The following is a 12,819-nucleotide window of genomic DNA, read 5'->3' as shown; positions in this document are numbered from 1 at the left end:
AGTGAGGACACAGACTGCCTCAGAATGTCGTCATCTGACCCCTACACACACTCTGGCACGTGTGCACGAACAACAGTGTGCTAAATTCTGTAAATACCCAGTTCACTTTAAAACAAGAAACTAAACTAAAATGTCCTCTTAAGTATAAATACAAAGGCTCTATATTTTTTTCAGTGCCCCCAGAACCTCTAGAACATTGCCTGCCAACTAAAACACCTACTATGAATTTAGTAATGGGTTACGCAAACATAAATTACAAGGCCAGACATTTTAAAAGGGAAAAAAGGTGATTTATTGACACACTGGAGACACGGCAGGATAGAAGCACTATTTCAATTTTCCACACAGTCCTCAATGCTGCAGATGTGCTAATGCAGAAAGAATTTCAGAGTGAAATGGCCTCAGCTCCCCAGTTCCTTCCATATCAATTCCTTTACTTAAAAAGGCTGGCTGGCATTTCCACACTTACATTCAAGACAATGAATACATGCTCAAGCATTTTTATCTGGCTATAAGTACAAATGGATTTGTTCAAACAGAGGAGGGAGGGAGGGAGGAAAGGAGGAGGGAGGAAGGAGAGAAGGAGATGTTGGGGAAAGGAGGGAGAGAGGGAGAGAAGGAGGGAGAAAGAGAAGAAGGGAGGGAGGGAGAGAGGGAGGGAGGGAAGGAAAGAGAGAAACAGAGAAACAGAGATTAACACTCAAAATCTTTGAGCAAAAAGAAAGCATGACTACAGCTCATGGTTTCTTCAGACAGAAAGAGGGCACCACACGCTCTGGTCTCCCCTTGTCCCCTTGCCCTGCTCTGCTCATGTTTTGCCTCCCCTCTGGATCCTAACTGATCACGTCTTCACATGTTACTCTGAGAAACAAGATTTCCTTTCATAAAGCATTTAAATCATAATCTAAGAGCAAGGGAGCGATGGCTCAGTGGGAAAAGGTGCTTGCTGCTGGGCCTGGCCACCTAAGTTCCATCCCTGGGGCCCACACAACAGGAGGGAACTCCTTCTCACAATTGTCTCTGACCTCCACACGTATGCATGCACGCATGTACATACACAGAGAAAATTTAAAAAGTAAAAAATTAGGTAAGTGAAATGCTGTTTGTGGGGTATTTATATACAAATTAAATAAGAATATTCTTGTCTTCAACTTTTAATTCAAGGCAATAAAAGCCAAAACCCATGCACACACTTCTTTGTCTAGGTCATGGGAACTGAATAAGGCTGAGCACACATTACACAGAGAGAAATCTTCATGTTTCATTGCCAGTGGCTGACAGCTTCACAAATGGCTGTCTTGCAACACACACAAAAAAAATCTGGCTAAGTGAGCATCTCCCCAGGAGTGTGAAGTGTGTTTTAGAACAAGAAAGTGCATCTTTGTGCCCCTACCTCATGCCCACATATAGGAGCCTGTGCCGTATGGTTCCCAGATCCTGATTATGTGCACACACCTGACCTCGGGAAGCCCGGCGCCATATTTCACACAAACCAAACAGCCAACAGACAGTAATGGCTCTCAGCTACTGAGGACCTGGACCAAAGATGAAGAGACATTCCATCTTCCTCAGGAACCTGTCAATGGTAGACGGCTCGGAGCTGACCTCCCGTCCTGTCTTAATCACAGCCAGCTATGATAACAGGGTGGTTACTGCTTGCCTCGTTCCAGATGAAAATGATCACTCCCTCAATTCTGACTCTCATCTCTGCACAATGAGCTGCGTGAGGGAGGCCTGCAAGTTTTCACGAGTCCCCTGAGCCCCACATGGAATTAAAGTCACCTATGTATATGATATGATCTGCAGGACCCTATCAAAATGCTGGAAACTGCAGTGAGTCTGTCCAAGTCTCCAAGTCAATGAGATCCCAATAAAAACCCATTTAAAATTTCATCTGAAAAGCAGGAATTTCAGAGCCAGGCACTGTGGCCACACAGCCCTATCATTTCAGCTACCTGGGAGGCTGAGGCAGGAGGACTGCAGGTTCAAAGTTGGCCTGGCTGAGCGACAGGGTACTTACCAAGTCTGCTTGTGCTCAACCTGGAGGACAAAGAAAACAGAAGTGGGGGCCAGAGGCACTGGGGACCTAGCTCAGTGCTAGAGCACTCAGCTAGCACCCTGTCCCCAGGCCCAAAAGAAAATAACTCAGGCTTTATGAAATGGAACTGGGAAGAAGATTCTGTAAGCTGCGCAGCACACAGCACAAGAACGACATGGCATGCACGGCCCTGAAGAAGGACGGGCGCGAGGCTCCTGGGGCCGAGCTACAGACTCACCAGTGACATGAAAAACATTGGAAAAATCCAAACAGTACATGGCTGGGACAGTCCGGGGCATCCATGAGGAATGTGGTAAGGAACAAAGAAGTGAGAGCACCTCCCTGGGCCAGGCAGATGGTTGCCCACCGGTCATGGGAGAGGCAAGGGGCTCTAACAGAGGAGGGGAAACTGAAGCCCTATGTACCAATCACAGAGCATGCCTAGGCCTAGACCAGAAGGCAGAAGCCAGCATTACAGAAAAGAGCCCGGGGTGCCCTGGTGGCCTCTCCACAGAGGAGTTCCCAAACAAGGTCCAGAACAGCTGGGGTTCTACTCAGCAGGGAGCATGCCTGCATAAGGACAGCCTTGGTGCCATGCCCGGAAGCACAGATGCCGGGGTGAGGGGGCAGCGTATGCCTGCACTCCCAACACCCTCCATGTGGAGGAAGAAGACCACCTCTTGGCTACAAAGTAGTTCAAGGCCAGCCTTAGCTCAGTGAGGCCTAGTCTCAAAAACAAATCAACAAACATAGTAGGATTCAGAATAAAAAAAAAATTATGTGGAAAAGAAAATGGAGAGTATAGTGGGGTGGGAGTCCCCCCTGCCCCAAGACAATTCAGTTCCACCTGTCAGGTGAAACAGCAGGCAGGGGCCTTGGCCTGGAGGAAGTCCTCGCAAACCTCCAGGAGTCACACTGGAAACATCAGGTCTCCCTACTCGTGGGTATGACACGGCAACAAATGGTCCAACAGGGAAAATGAGCGAAAGACGTTAGCAGGGAAGGCAGGAGAGGAAACACCGAGCAGGCCACTTACTGCAAAAGGCAGTTTGCCAGTCAGGAGAGAGCAGGGGATATGAAGTACACAGGGTTCCACACTCAGCTAGCGGAGGAGAGCAGCAAGGTGCTGCTAGATGAACTGGGTTGAGAGCAGAAGCGCACACTCTGTACCTTGGGCATGCAGAGCGCCCACTGTAACTCGGACGCTGTGAGGGAAGAACTGTCCCAGTCCCAAAGCTGGGTCTCCGTGCGACAGTTGAGCTATCAAATCAGGGGCACCGTCCAAGCACACTGGGTAGCAGACCCTCTTTAAGCATTCTGCATGCGGCCAGCACAAGATTACAGTAGGGTCCAAAGGGACTGATGGGCTACCCTTCAACTGAGAAGTGGGGAGCAAAAGGGTGTGCAGATAATGTCATAAGAAGCAGTCCCAGCTCTCCCCAAGAGTCCAGAGAAGTTTATGTGCTTGGAAGCAGGCAGGGGATGGTGGTGGCGTAGGGCCAGGCAGCCTCAGCAGCAGGAGGCGGCTCTGGAGAGCCATCCCACAAGGCAGCTGGCTCTGTGCACCCGGAAGGTGGCTGTGGGATGCAAGACTGTGGAAGCACTCCCCAGGGACCCACGCTGGCACAGACCTACGAAGACTTGCCCAGATGTTCAGTCTCTTGCCAGCGTTGCTGATTTGAGTAGGACACACAAAGCAAGTTAATTTCTCTCCTGGGTTTCAAGCGTTCTCTGCCTGAGTAGAACACTGTACCTATTGCAGAGGCACCCACTTGAGAGTGGATAGAGATGGGCATACTGGTACACAGAGTGCAACCCCAGCACTGGGGGATAAAGGCAGGTTAGGTCATCCTTGGCTACACAGTGAGTTTGAGGTCAACCTGGGCTACATGAGACCCTGTCTTAAGAAAGTGTTTGGAAAAGAGCTATTTGAACAGATAGCCCCTAATAAATGTGAAGTCCTGTGACAAGCTATCTCACCGTGTCCCTCAAGTTGCCAGTGACCAGAAAGTAGAGTCTTCCTGGCGAACTTGGGGTTCTCAAGAACCCCAATCTCTGCAAAGATCTCTGAATGCATGAAACTCTGGGAAAGCAAAGGCCCAAAGAGAGCCTTCCATGAGTGTTATGGAGAAAGACAGAAAGGTAGAGAGCGCAGCAGCAGCTGGTGTGCTTCTGGTGGAGGTAATTACCACAGACAAAGGACCTGATCACTTAAAAGCTGTCATATAAAAGGTGATGAGGCTTGATCAGGTTGCAAACCAAGCCCACAACAGCCTTGGTTGCTCCTTAAAGGGTCAGTTTTTAGGAAGTCAGGTTTGAAAGGTAAGATCAAAAGCCAATATTGTCCAATAGTTAGCATTCTATGGTGATCCAAACATTTCCTACTGTCTCACACACCTCTAAGTGGAACAGACCTATAATCCTAGGCACTTGAAACACTGAGGCAGGGGGCCTGCAGGTTTAAGGCCAGCCAGAGCTATATTATACGACTGTGCCTCGGAATGAAAATTTAAAAGAAGAGATGTACAGCAGGTTAGAATCCTTGCCCAGAATTCCCCGGCAAGGAGCGGGCTATGACTCAAGAGTGCAGGGCTTACCTAGAGCCCTCCAGTGAGAGACTGGGGCTGTGACACAGCAGGAGAGTGTTGGCCTGGCACCCAGAAGTCCTGTGTTTCATCTCTACCCCTGAGCTCAGTGTCCTCTCCCAAAGCAACATTCATCACCAGCACACAGACTCAATGACTTTGTCACACTATTCTGGAAGCAGTTCGACCTAGCATCTAGAACCATCAGCCCCATTTCTCCATGGGAACATGGAGGCTCACAGAGGTCACCATCAAAACTCTAGCCCACGTAAATCTCTTTACAATCCTTTCCTTTTCACAGCTGTTAAATGCTCAGATAATTTGTCCACGGCACTTAAAATAGCTCTCTAGAAATGCCAGACACACAGAGGAAGCAACAGCTCAGGAAGGAAGAGGCCGTCGGCTCTAAGGACTCTTCAGAGAGCTGTTGTTCACATAAAGAAAGATATGGTGGGATCACGGTGGCCTGCTGTCCTCAGGCACAACAGAGACACTGAGAGGTTAACTCCTCATGGATCACATACACATACACATCCTTCCACCGCCGGCACTCAGAAGGCCGAGCCCTCCGACACCAATGCTCAGAAGCCGCCCTGATCTGAGAGAGGATGGGATGTCTTTCTGCTCAGCAGAAAGTTAAGTAAGCCTCTACTTAAATCAGAAGGGCCACTGACAAACAATCCACCCCAATTTTCCGCCAGCAGCTTCAGAGTCTTCTGAAGCTGTGTTTTGCGTCTGGCGTTAGGGATGCTACAAAAGGGAGTGTTCATCTTAGATTTTGACTGTCTCTCGTTCCTCAAGCACCCTCACCTTCCCTCCCATGAGCACACACTACTGTACAATCCTGTGGTTTTTGTTTGGTTGGTTCTGTTTTGCTAAGCAGGTACTTTACCACTTATTCCTCAAACAGGCTCACAGCAAGTTTCCTAGGCTAGTTTTGAAGTCCTAATTTTCCCGCCTCAACATCTGTGGTGACAGGGATGACCGTCCTGAGCTATGGGCTCTGTTTCATCACCCGGAGTTACTGTGTGCACCGTTTGTTCAGTTGGCCATTATCTGCCTGCTCCCGCTGCTGAGCTAGAACCATATACACCCGCCGGCCCCTAGAAAGAACTCAGGGCTACTTTTAAAGTTGAGTGCTTACTACGTATTTGTATATGCTAAATCACACCCCCCCCCCCAGCAGCTGGGAATCATAGGCAGAGCACCCTTAATCCAAACACCTGAAGCCTCACATCCTCCAACATGCTCCAGACAGGGTAGATTGGGAGATTTGTGGGCTTTAGACTACTAGAGATGCGTAACTGATACAGGTCTACAGACCTATTTCCAAATCTGAAAATTTTCCTGAGGGACTTCTGCCCTATACAGACCGTCTGAGAGCTGCTCAGTTAGATTTTAGAACAGGAAGGGATCTTGCTCAGGGTCAAAAGGCCTGGACATCTGCAACAGGTGTGTGGGCACAGACCTTTATCTTCCTGGATGAGACTCCTGGAGCCAGGCAACGACACCCCACAGATGAACGCCCGAAGCAGGGGCACTGTGTGTGGGGAAGCCTGCACGAGCAGTGCTCGCCCACGCTTGCACACAACCAGAACCCCTCTGTTCTTCAGCACAGAGCAGGCTCTGCTAGGTCCTCAGGGCAAGTTTTCCCCTGGGGTCTCCTCACAATATAAAACTACTTCAGTTTTTGTTCTGGTTGAACATGTTTAACTGGTAACACTTAGAGCTTCCATTTAATTTTTAAGCTTTTTCTAGTTAAAATCTTATTGTATTGTAACTTTATGGTAGGTGACTCTAGAATGATTAAACACCCAGGTTGATTACTCAGGCTTTATAATTCTGCCAGATACTAGTGACCTCTTGACAGTGAAGCAAAAATGTGCACACTGGCTTTACACAAAGATCTTCTCTGGAGGAGAAAACACTGAATTAAAAAGTTGCCGTGGGTTCCCCACAGACCCCACAAAGAGAAGAATTTCTGGAAGATAGTAATAGGCTACTCTGGGGAACTCAGCGAAACTCTGTCTCAAAAATAAGAAGCAGCCTTCTGAGAAGTTGCTAAAGTGCTTGCTGTGTAAGCATAAAGACCAAAGTTCAAATCCTGAGCACCCCAGCACACCTGCAACCCCAGGGTGATCAGAATGCTGAGAGCCAGAAAAGGAGGGGCCATAGACCCCCTAGAGTGTACGCACAGGTCCCCAGGTCGCTTGTGTCGGAGATGGCCACATCCCTAGCATGTGACCAGCTTAGAGCACATCTAGGCATTAAGGTCCTTGCTGAGAGGCCCATGTCTGGAAAGACATTGCTGGCTGACCTTCCCTAAAAGCCACAGTCAATGACACCGGGTACATCCATGGGTTTCCAATACAGTTGACTGAATACATTTAGCATGGAACAGAAAAGCCCAGATGCCATGTCTGCTTGGACTTCAAGGAGGGGTGAAACAAAGGCAAAAGTGGTGGCACATGTCCTTAACCCCAGCAGAGGCAGGCAGATCCCTGGGCCTGAGGCCAGCCTGGTCTACAGAGGTAGTTCCAGGACAACAAGGGCCACACAGGGAGAGAGAAACCTGACAGGTAAATTCAAGTCACAGCAGCCTGCAAGGCTTGAAAGCAAGGGAGTGCCGAGTGGCCAATAGCCACTCAATGGCACACACACAAGAACACGCTCATTCTCATTCTCTCACACACTCTCTCTCTGTCTCTCCCCGCCCACACGCACACCACAATGCCAGCATGTTGCTTGACCGTCACATGTGGCCTTCCTGAACCCCACCTGGTGACTGCAGAGTAGCTGTACCTGAGCACCGGGCCCTCTACAGGCCACAGCCCTGCAAGCTCCAGCCAGCTGGGTGCATGTGAACAAGATGTGTCCCCACTGGAGAGGCAACTTTATTTTAGGTGACTCTCTTTTTCCAAGCTGAGTCACTTCTGCGTGGCTATAAAAGGCAGCCATGCGGTGACTAAATGCACTTGGGCCCCAGCCACAGCTAAGTACTACTACCCTCTATGCGGTCCTTCCTATTTCTAACACTGAGGCCTTTCTTTACCCCAGGCTGGCCTTAAACTCCCAGCAACCCTCCTTTCTCCCCACCATAGTTCAGGGACTACAGACAGGAGCCATGCTCCTGGTTTCACGTTCTTCTGACTCCTCTTCCTGTTCTAATTCCTCACCTCTGCAAAAGGTAGAAAGGCAAGGGGCCCATCCCTCCTTCTACAACCTTGAAAACCCTCCCTCCCAACAGACAAAAAAAGCAAAGGTCTCCCCAATGAGGGGGAGGGGGTGGAGGAAAGAAAGAAAAAGAGAGGGGGAATAGGAAGAGAAAATAGAGAAAGGGAAAGAGGGGGAGGAAGAGAAAAGGGAAGGGAGAAAGGAAGGGAAACAGAGGGAGAGGGAAAGGGAGTGGAGAAAGACGAAGAGAAGGGAGGGAGAGGGAGTAGAGGGGGAAGGAGAAGTGAAGGGGGAGATGGAGGGAGAGGGAGTAGAGGGAGAAGGGAAAGGAAGGGAGGGAAGAGAAGGAGAGGAAGGGAGAGGGAAAGGGAGTAAGGGAGAAGGGAAGGGAGGAAGAGGGATTGAGAAAGCAGAAGTGTTTATCTACACGGAAGGTTACTGAGCCATCTGTGGCTCATACAGAGACTCCAGTCACATGGGTGTGTGTATGGTGCAAGGAAAGACTTCAGCAGAAGATGCCAGCTATGGGATCCCAGCACTCGGCTTGCCACATGGCCATGGTCTACTGCCTGGTGGAGGAGATAAGACTCTGAAGAACAGGGATTTCCTCCCCAGGACGCAACTGTCCGGCGCATGTATAGCATCCATTAATAGCAGAGTGATTAACCGTCAGTACAGACCACCTCGGGGAGTATTTTAAACTGGTAACTATTAAATTAGATTTCTTTTTTTTTAAGCCCCCTAAGCTAGCTTCACGAAACAAAGATACACTATACCTAAAGCATTCTCTAATGTTCTAAGCTAACACTAGGTTGTTTTATGTTATATTAGGTGAGGCCGAGCCCAGGGCTTTGTGCATGCTAAGCCAGCATTTCATTCCCAAGGGATGCCCCTGGCCCTCACTGCGGGACTCGATGCAAGTACTGTACAGCTGAACCGCATGATCCCAGCCCTATTTTTACTTCCTATTTTAAGCCAGGGTCTCAGCAACTTGCTTAGGCTCATTCTTTACACCAGGCTGGCCTGGAACCAGAGATCCTGCTGCCTTAACTTCTTCAACAGCTGGGTGATACTCCATGGGCAACAGGTGCCAGGTGTACAAGCAGCCCTTCAAAGGCACACGCAGACTGACCTCGTTACACGTTACACACAGGTGTGCACAGGTCACGTGCACACAGACGCTCTCTGAGCAGGGCCTGGTATTACTTTTTTTTTGGGGGGGGGGTAATAATATTAGAACTTTAGATCTGTATATCTTTACTTCAAAATTTATGCAGTCATCAAGTCACAGGCAGCAAATAACAGGAAAAGAAATAGGCCCTCAAGCTACCCATTGTCTGGGGCTAGAGATGATAGCTCAGTGGTTAGGAGCACTTGCTGCTTTGCAGAGGGCCTGCATAGTGGGTTATAACTCCCTACACCTCCAGCTCCTGGGCTTCTAAAGCCCTTTCTGGTCTCCTCAGACACACACACACGAAGTGAAGAGACATATGTGAGGACAGAACACCCCCACACACAATAGAATACACTTTAAAGGTGAAAAATTATGAATAAAAGCTGTTTTTTGAGGTAATGCCTGTTCTACTCAAAGAGCAGCTCTTGGTTCCACATGGAGGGTGGGTATGGGACTAAGACGGAGGAGGCTTGCCATGCATGAGGTCCTAGGTTCCATCTCCAGCACCACGAAAACAAATGTGGTAGTGTCTATATCTCAGCACACATGGGAGCTGGAGGCAAGAGGATCAGAAATTCAACAACATTCTCAGCCATATAGTGAGGTCTGGGCCAGCCTGGGTTGGCCCAGGTTGTTCCTAAAATTATGTAAATAATTTTTAAAAATCCATAGGAAATGAAGCTTTCTTAAGAAACTTTTTACTTACAAAGTAACTGCAGAATTTTTAGAATAAAAAATATAACCAATGCTGCTAAACACCCGTGAATTTATTGTGACATAAAGCTACGGTTTTAGAAGTTGACTGGCTGGGTGGTTCACCACCACAAGTGACCGATGGAGCAAAGATACCCAGGCATAACCTTAAGCAGAGCTGCAGGACCCACGCCTTCCACTCACCAGGGACTGCACGCACATGGCCACGGCGCCTCCCCCACACTGTACGACCGTACCTCGGCCATCCCCGAGGGTGCTAACTGACCCCACCTCTGCTTTCACCTAAACTCTGGCCTGAAAACAGCTGTCCAACAGGAGATGTACAGTTATGTCAGCCTCAGGCAGGAGCCTCAGACGGTGGGTCTGAGGACTAGCCTAGGCTATATGGGGAGGCCCTGTCTCAAACAATAAACAGGAACAGCTAGACAGGTGAAAGTAACAGGACCACCTCAGCTGGCAGAACCCTTGCCTGGCAGGCATGGCACTCCCAGGCCCCACGGCCAGCAGCCATACACTGAGGATGGTGTGCACGCCAATGCTCCCTGCACTACAGTGGGGCAAGGACAGACTGCATGACAGAGAGAAAGCCGGCTGAGCACCAACATTAACCTGTTTCCTGACAGCGGAATGGACCAGATGCCCCAAGCTCCAGGCCTTCCCTGAGACTGTAAGCCCAGGCAAGTCCCTTCTTTCTTAAGCTGCTTTTGTCAGACACTTTACCATGGAAATGAAAAGTCACTAATAATGACTTCCAACAAATTCTTGAAAAAGAAGCCCGGCCTCTAGACTGTCCCTGACAACCTGTGTCAAGAAACACAGAGATACAAGAAAGCCCATGGCAGAGGAAATGAGGTTTTACCAGAAATTTTGGTGCAATGCCATCTTTGAACACACTGCTACCTAGCATCGTGGAAGCTGGCATTGAGCTCACTGGCCCATGGTGGCCCCAAAGACTTCAGTTAACACAATCCTGACGTACCAGAAGTTAGAACGCAGTGAGGGTCTGCCACGGCTACATGCCAGCCTAGGCAACGTCTGTACAGATGTCTTACTGACCCTAACAACTGGTCCACACCCTCACAGCCTGAGTGAGGGTGGGAGGCATACGGGTAGCGAAGCAGGCATCTTGCCATGCAATTTTTCTGGAGAACTAGGAAATGTCTCAAAACGTGTTCTCAGGGGTCATCAGGCCCCCTTCTGAAGACTGTGACATGGTCCCAGCTCACCTCTGGAGTGTTCTTCTTGAATTCTCGGCTCTGCTCAATAAGCCGCTTCCTGGACTGTTCACTCTCATCTTGCCTGTTTGCCAGTACTGTTGCGGTGGCATCAAGTTCTCTCTGTAAGGAGATCCGGAAAGGAAAAACAAGATTATAATTTGCAGTTTCTACTAGAGGGATCATGTGTACACTGGGCCTGAACAAAGATTAGAGACCCCTGGGAATCAGTTCCTGGGCAGGAAGTAAGGCTCAGGGGCAATGTTAAGGACCATAAGTAAAACGCACCCACCCAGCACTGTCCCAGACACTCTCTCGGCATGATGCGGTTCCTTCCTGTGACAACACAGGCAGAAACTGTCTCCCTGCTAACCCACAGTTGGCTCAGTGCCCCCACATCTCTCTAGGCCATTCTCCTGGGTTCTGGTCCCTTGCCTAACATAGTGTTTTCCCAGTGGGATTCTACATGGTTGGCCTTCTACAATGTAGAACTGAGACTTCAAAGAACAACAGCTGGTTTGTTTCCACTCAACAAATATTTCTTGAAAACCTACTCTAGCCTGGTGTGGTGGTGAACGCTTTTAAGCCCAGCACTCAGGAGGCAGAGGCAGGGGGATCTCTATGAGTTTGAGGCTACGCTGTTCTACATAAGTGAATCTAGGACAGCCAGTGCTACACAAAGAAACCCTGTCTTGAAAAAACAAAAAAAAGAAAACAGAAAATTAAAAAGTCTCCTCTATTCTATGTCAGGCATCCCAACTGGAACCATTAACCTATGAATTTGCCAAAGGGACCTTTAGAAGCAAATTCTAAGAACACTTATTTCCATTATCCTGTAGGCTTTTCAGGTAACCCACATGCCCTGGAATCTGAGGAGCCCCCAGGGAAGTTCTGGCCAGGTTTGAGGGCTCTGCTGGGAACATCAGTCAGTCCCACACAGTGACCGGGGAAAATCTGCCCTGAGGGGCTGCCCAGGGCAGCACACAGCAGGTGGGCCCAGGCTGGCGACCAGGCTCACAGGCAGGCACATAGGCCATATCAATAAGCTAAGTCAAGTGAGTCAGATACTGAACGCGCAGAGCAGAGCGCTTGTGTGGCATCAGTGACGCCGCTCCACAGCAGGTCCCACCACCCTATTTCTGAGAGAATTAAAAGACCAGGAGGAGCACAAAATGTACCTCCTGAGACAAGTCACAATTTTCCCCAGACACGGTCTCATGTACCTCAGACTCTAAAGCTGAAGACGACCCTGAACGCCTCACTCTGGTACCTCTACCTTCTTCCCAACTGTTGGGATTATGGGTACACATGAGGCAGTGCCGGGGCAGAGACGCCACATCTTAAGCGCAGGTGTGCCCCTTTCCCAGAGGGCATAACGATGTGGAGGGGTGTGTGTAAGGGAACTGGCGGCACGTGTCCCTCACTCAAAAGACACGCCCAACTACCACCTGAGAGAGGCTGGGATGAAAAGTGAAAGTCAACCTGCCTGACAGAACTTCCCAGAGGGGTGTCAAGGTAAGGGGAAGGGCCCTGCTGAGGACAGCCTGTACTTTCTGATCCTCCTGCCTCCTCCTCCTTAGTGCTGGAGTCACAGGCACAAACCCCCACTCTGTGCTGTGGAGAAGGAATCCTAAGGCTTCTTGCAGCCTAGGCACTCAATGAACTGGACAACATTCCCAGCCGCCTGCTTCCTTCTTAATGGAGACAACCAGGGGCCAGAAAGCCATCCTGAGTGACGCTTCCCTGGTACCATGATGGTGGGCTTGTGGCCAGACAAGATGACAGAGAGCTGGAACAACCGACCGGCATGCTGTCAACTTAAGACATCCTAAGACAGTTTAAATGTGGAGAGGGGAACTGTGAGGTGGGAGAGGCCTCATGCCACACTCTCCCCTATAGTGTTTCTGGCATTCAAACAAA

The 12,819-nt window shown here is 49.5% G+C and overlaps 1 protein-coding gene across 1 annotated transcript in view; it reads right to left on the bottom strand.

Annotated features, from left to right (window-relative positions):
- Cux1 (cut like homeobox 1) overlaps nt 1-12,819 on the bottom strand; it is a 221,838-nt gene that overhangs the window by 138,681 nt on the left and 70,338 nt on the right. Inside the window, exon 2 of the mRNA XM_055606622.1 lies at nt 10,912-11,022. Within this exon, the coding sequence (XP_055462597.1) occupies nt 10,912-11,022 (111 nt within the window). The remainder of the gene's footprint in view (nt 1-10,911; nt 11,023-12,819) is intronic.

The sequence above is a fragment of the Psammomys obesus genome, unplaced genomic scaffold (assembly GCF_907164565.1).
Source record: "Psammomys obesus unplaced genomic scaffold, mPsaObe1.curated_primary_1811, whole genome shotgun sequence".
NCBI classification, from domain to species: Eukaryota; Metazoa; Chordata; class Mammalia; order Rodentia; family Muridae; genus Psammomys; species Psammomys obesus.
The sequence above is the reverse complement of the archived record's forward strand: the minus strand, read 5'-3'. Positions and strand labels throughout refer to the sequence as shown.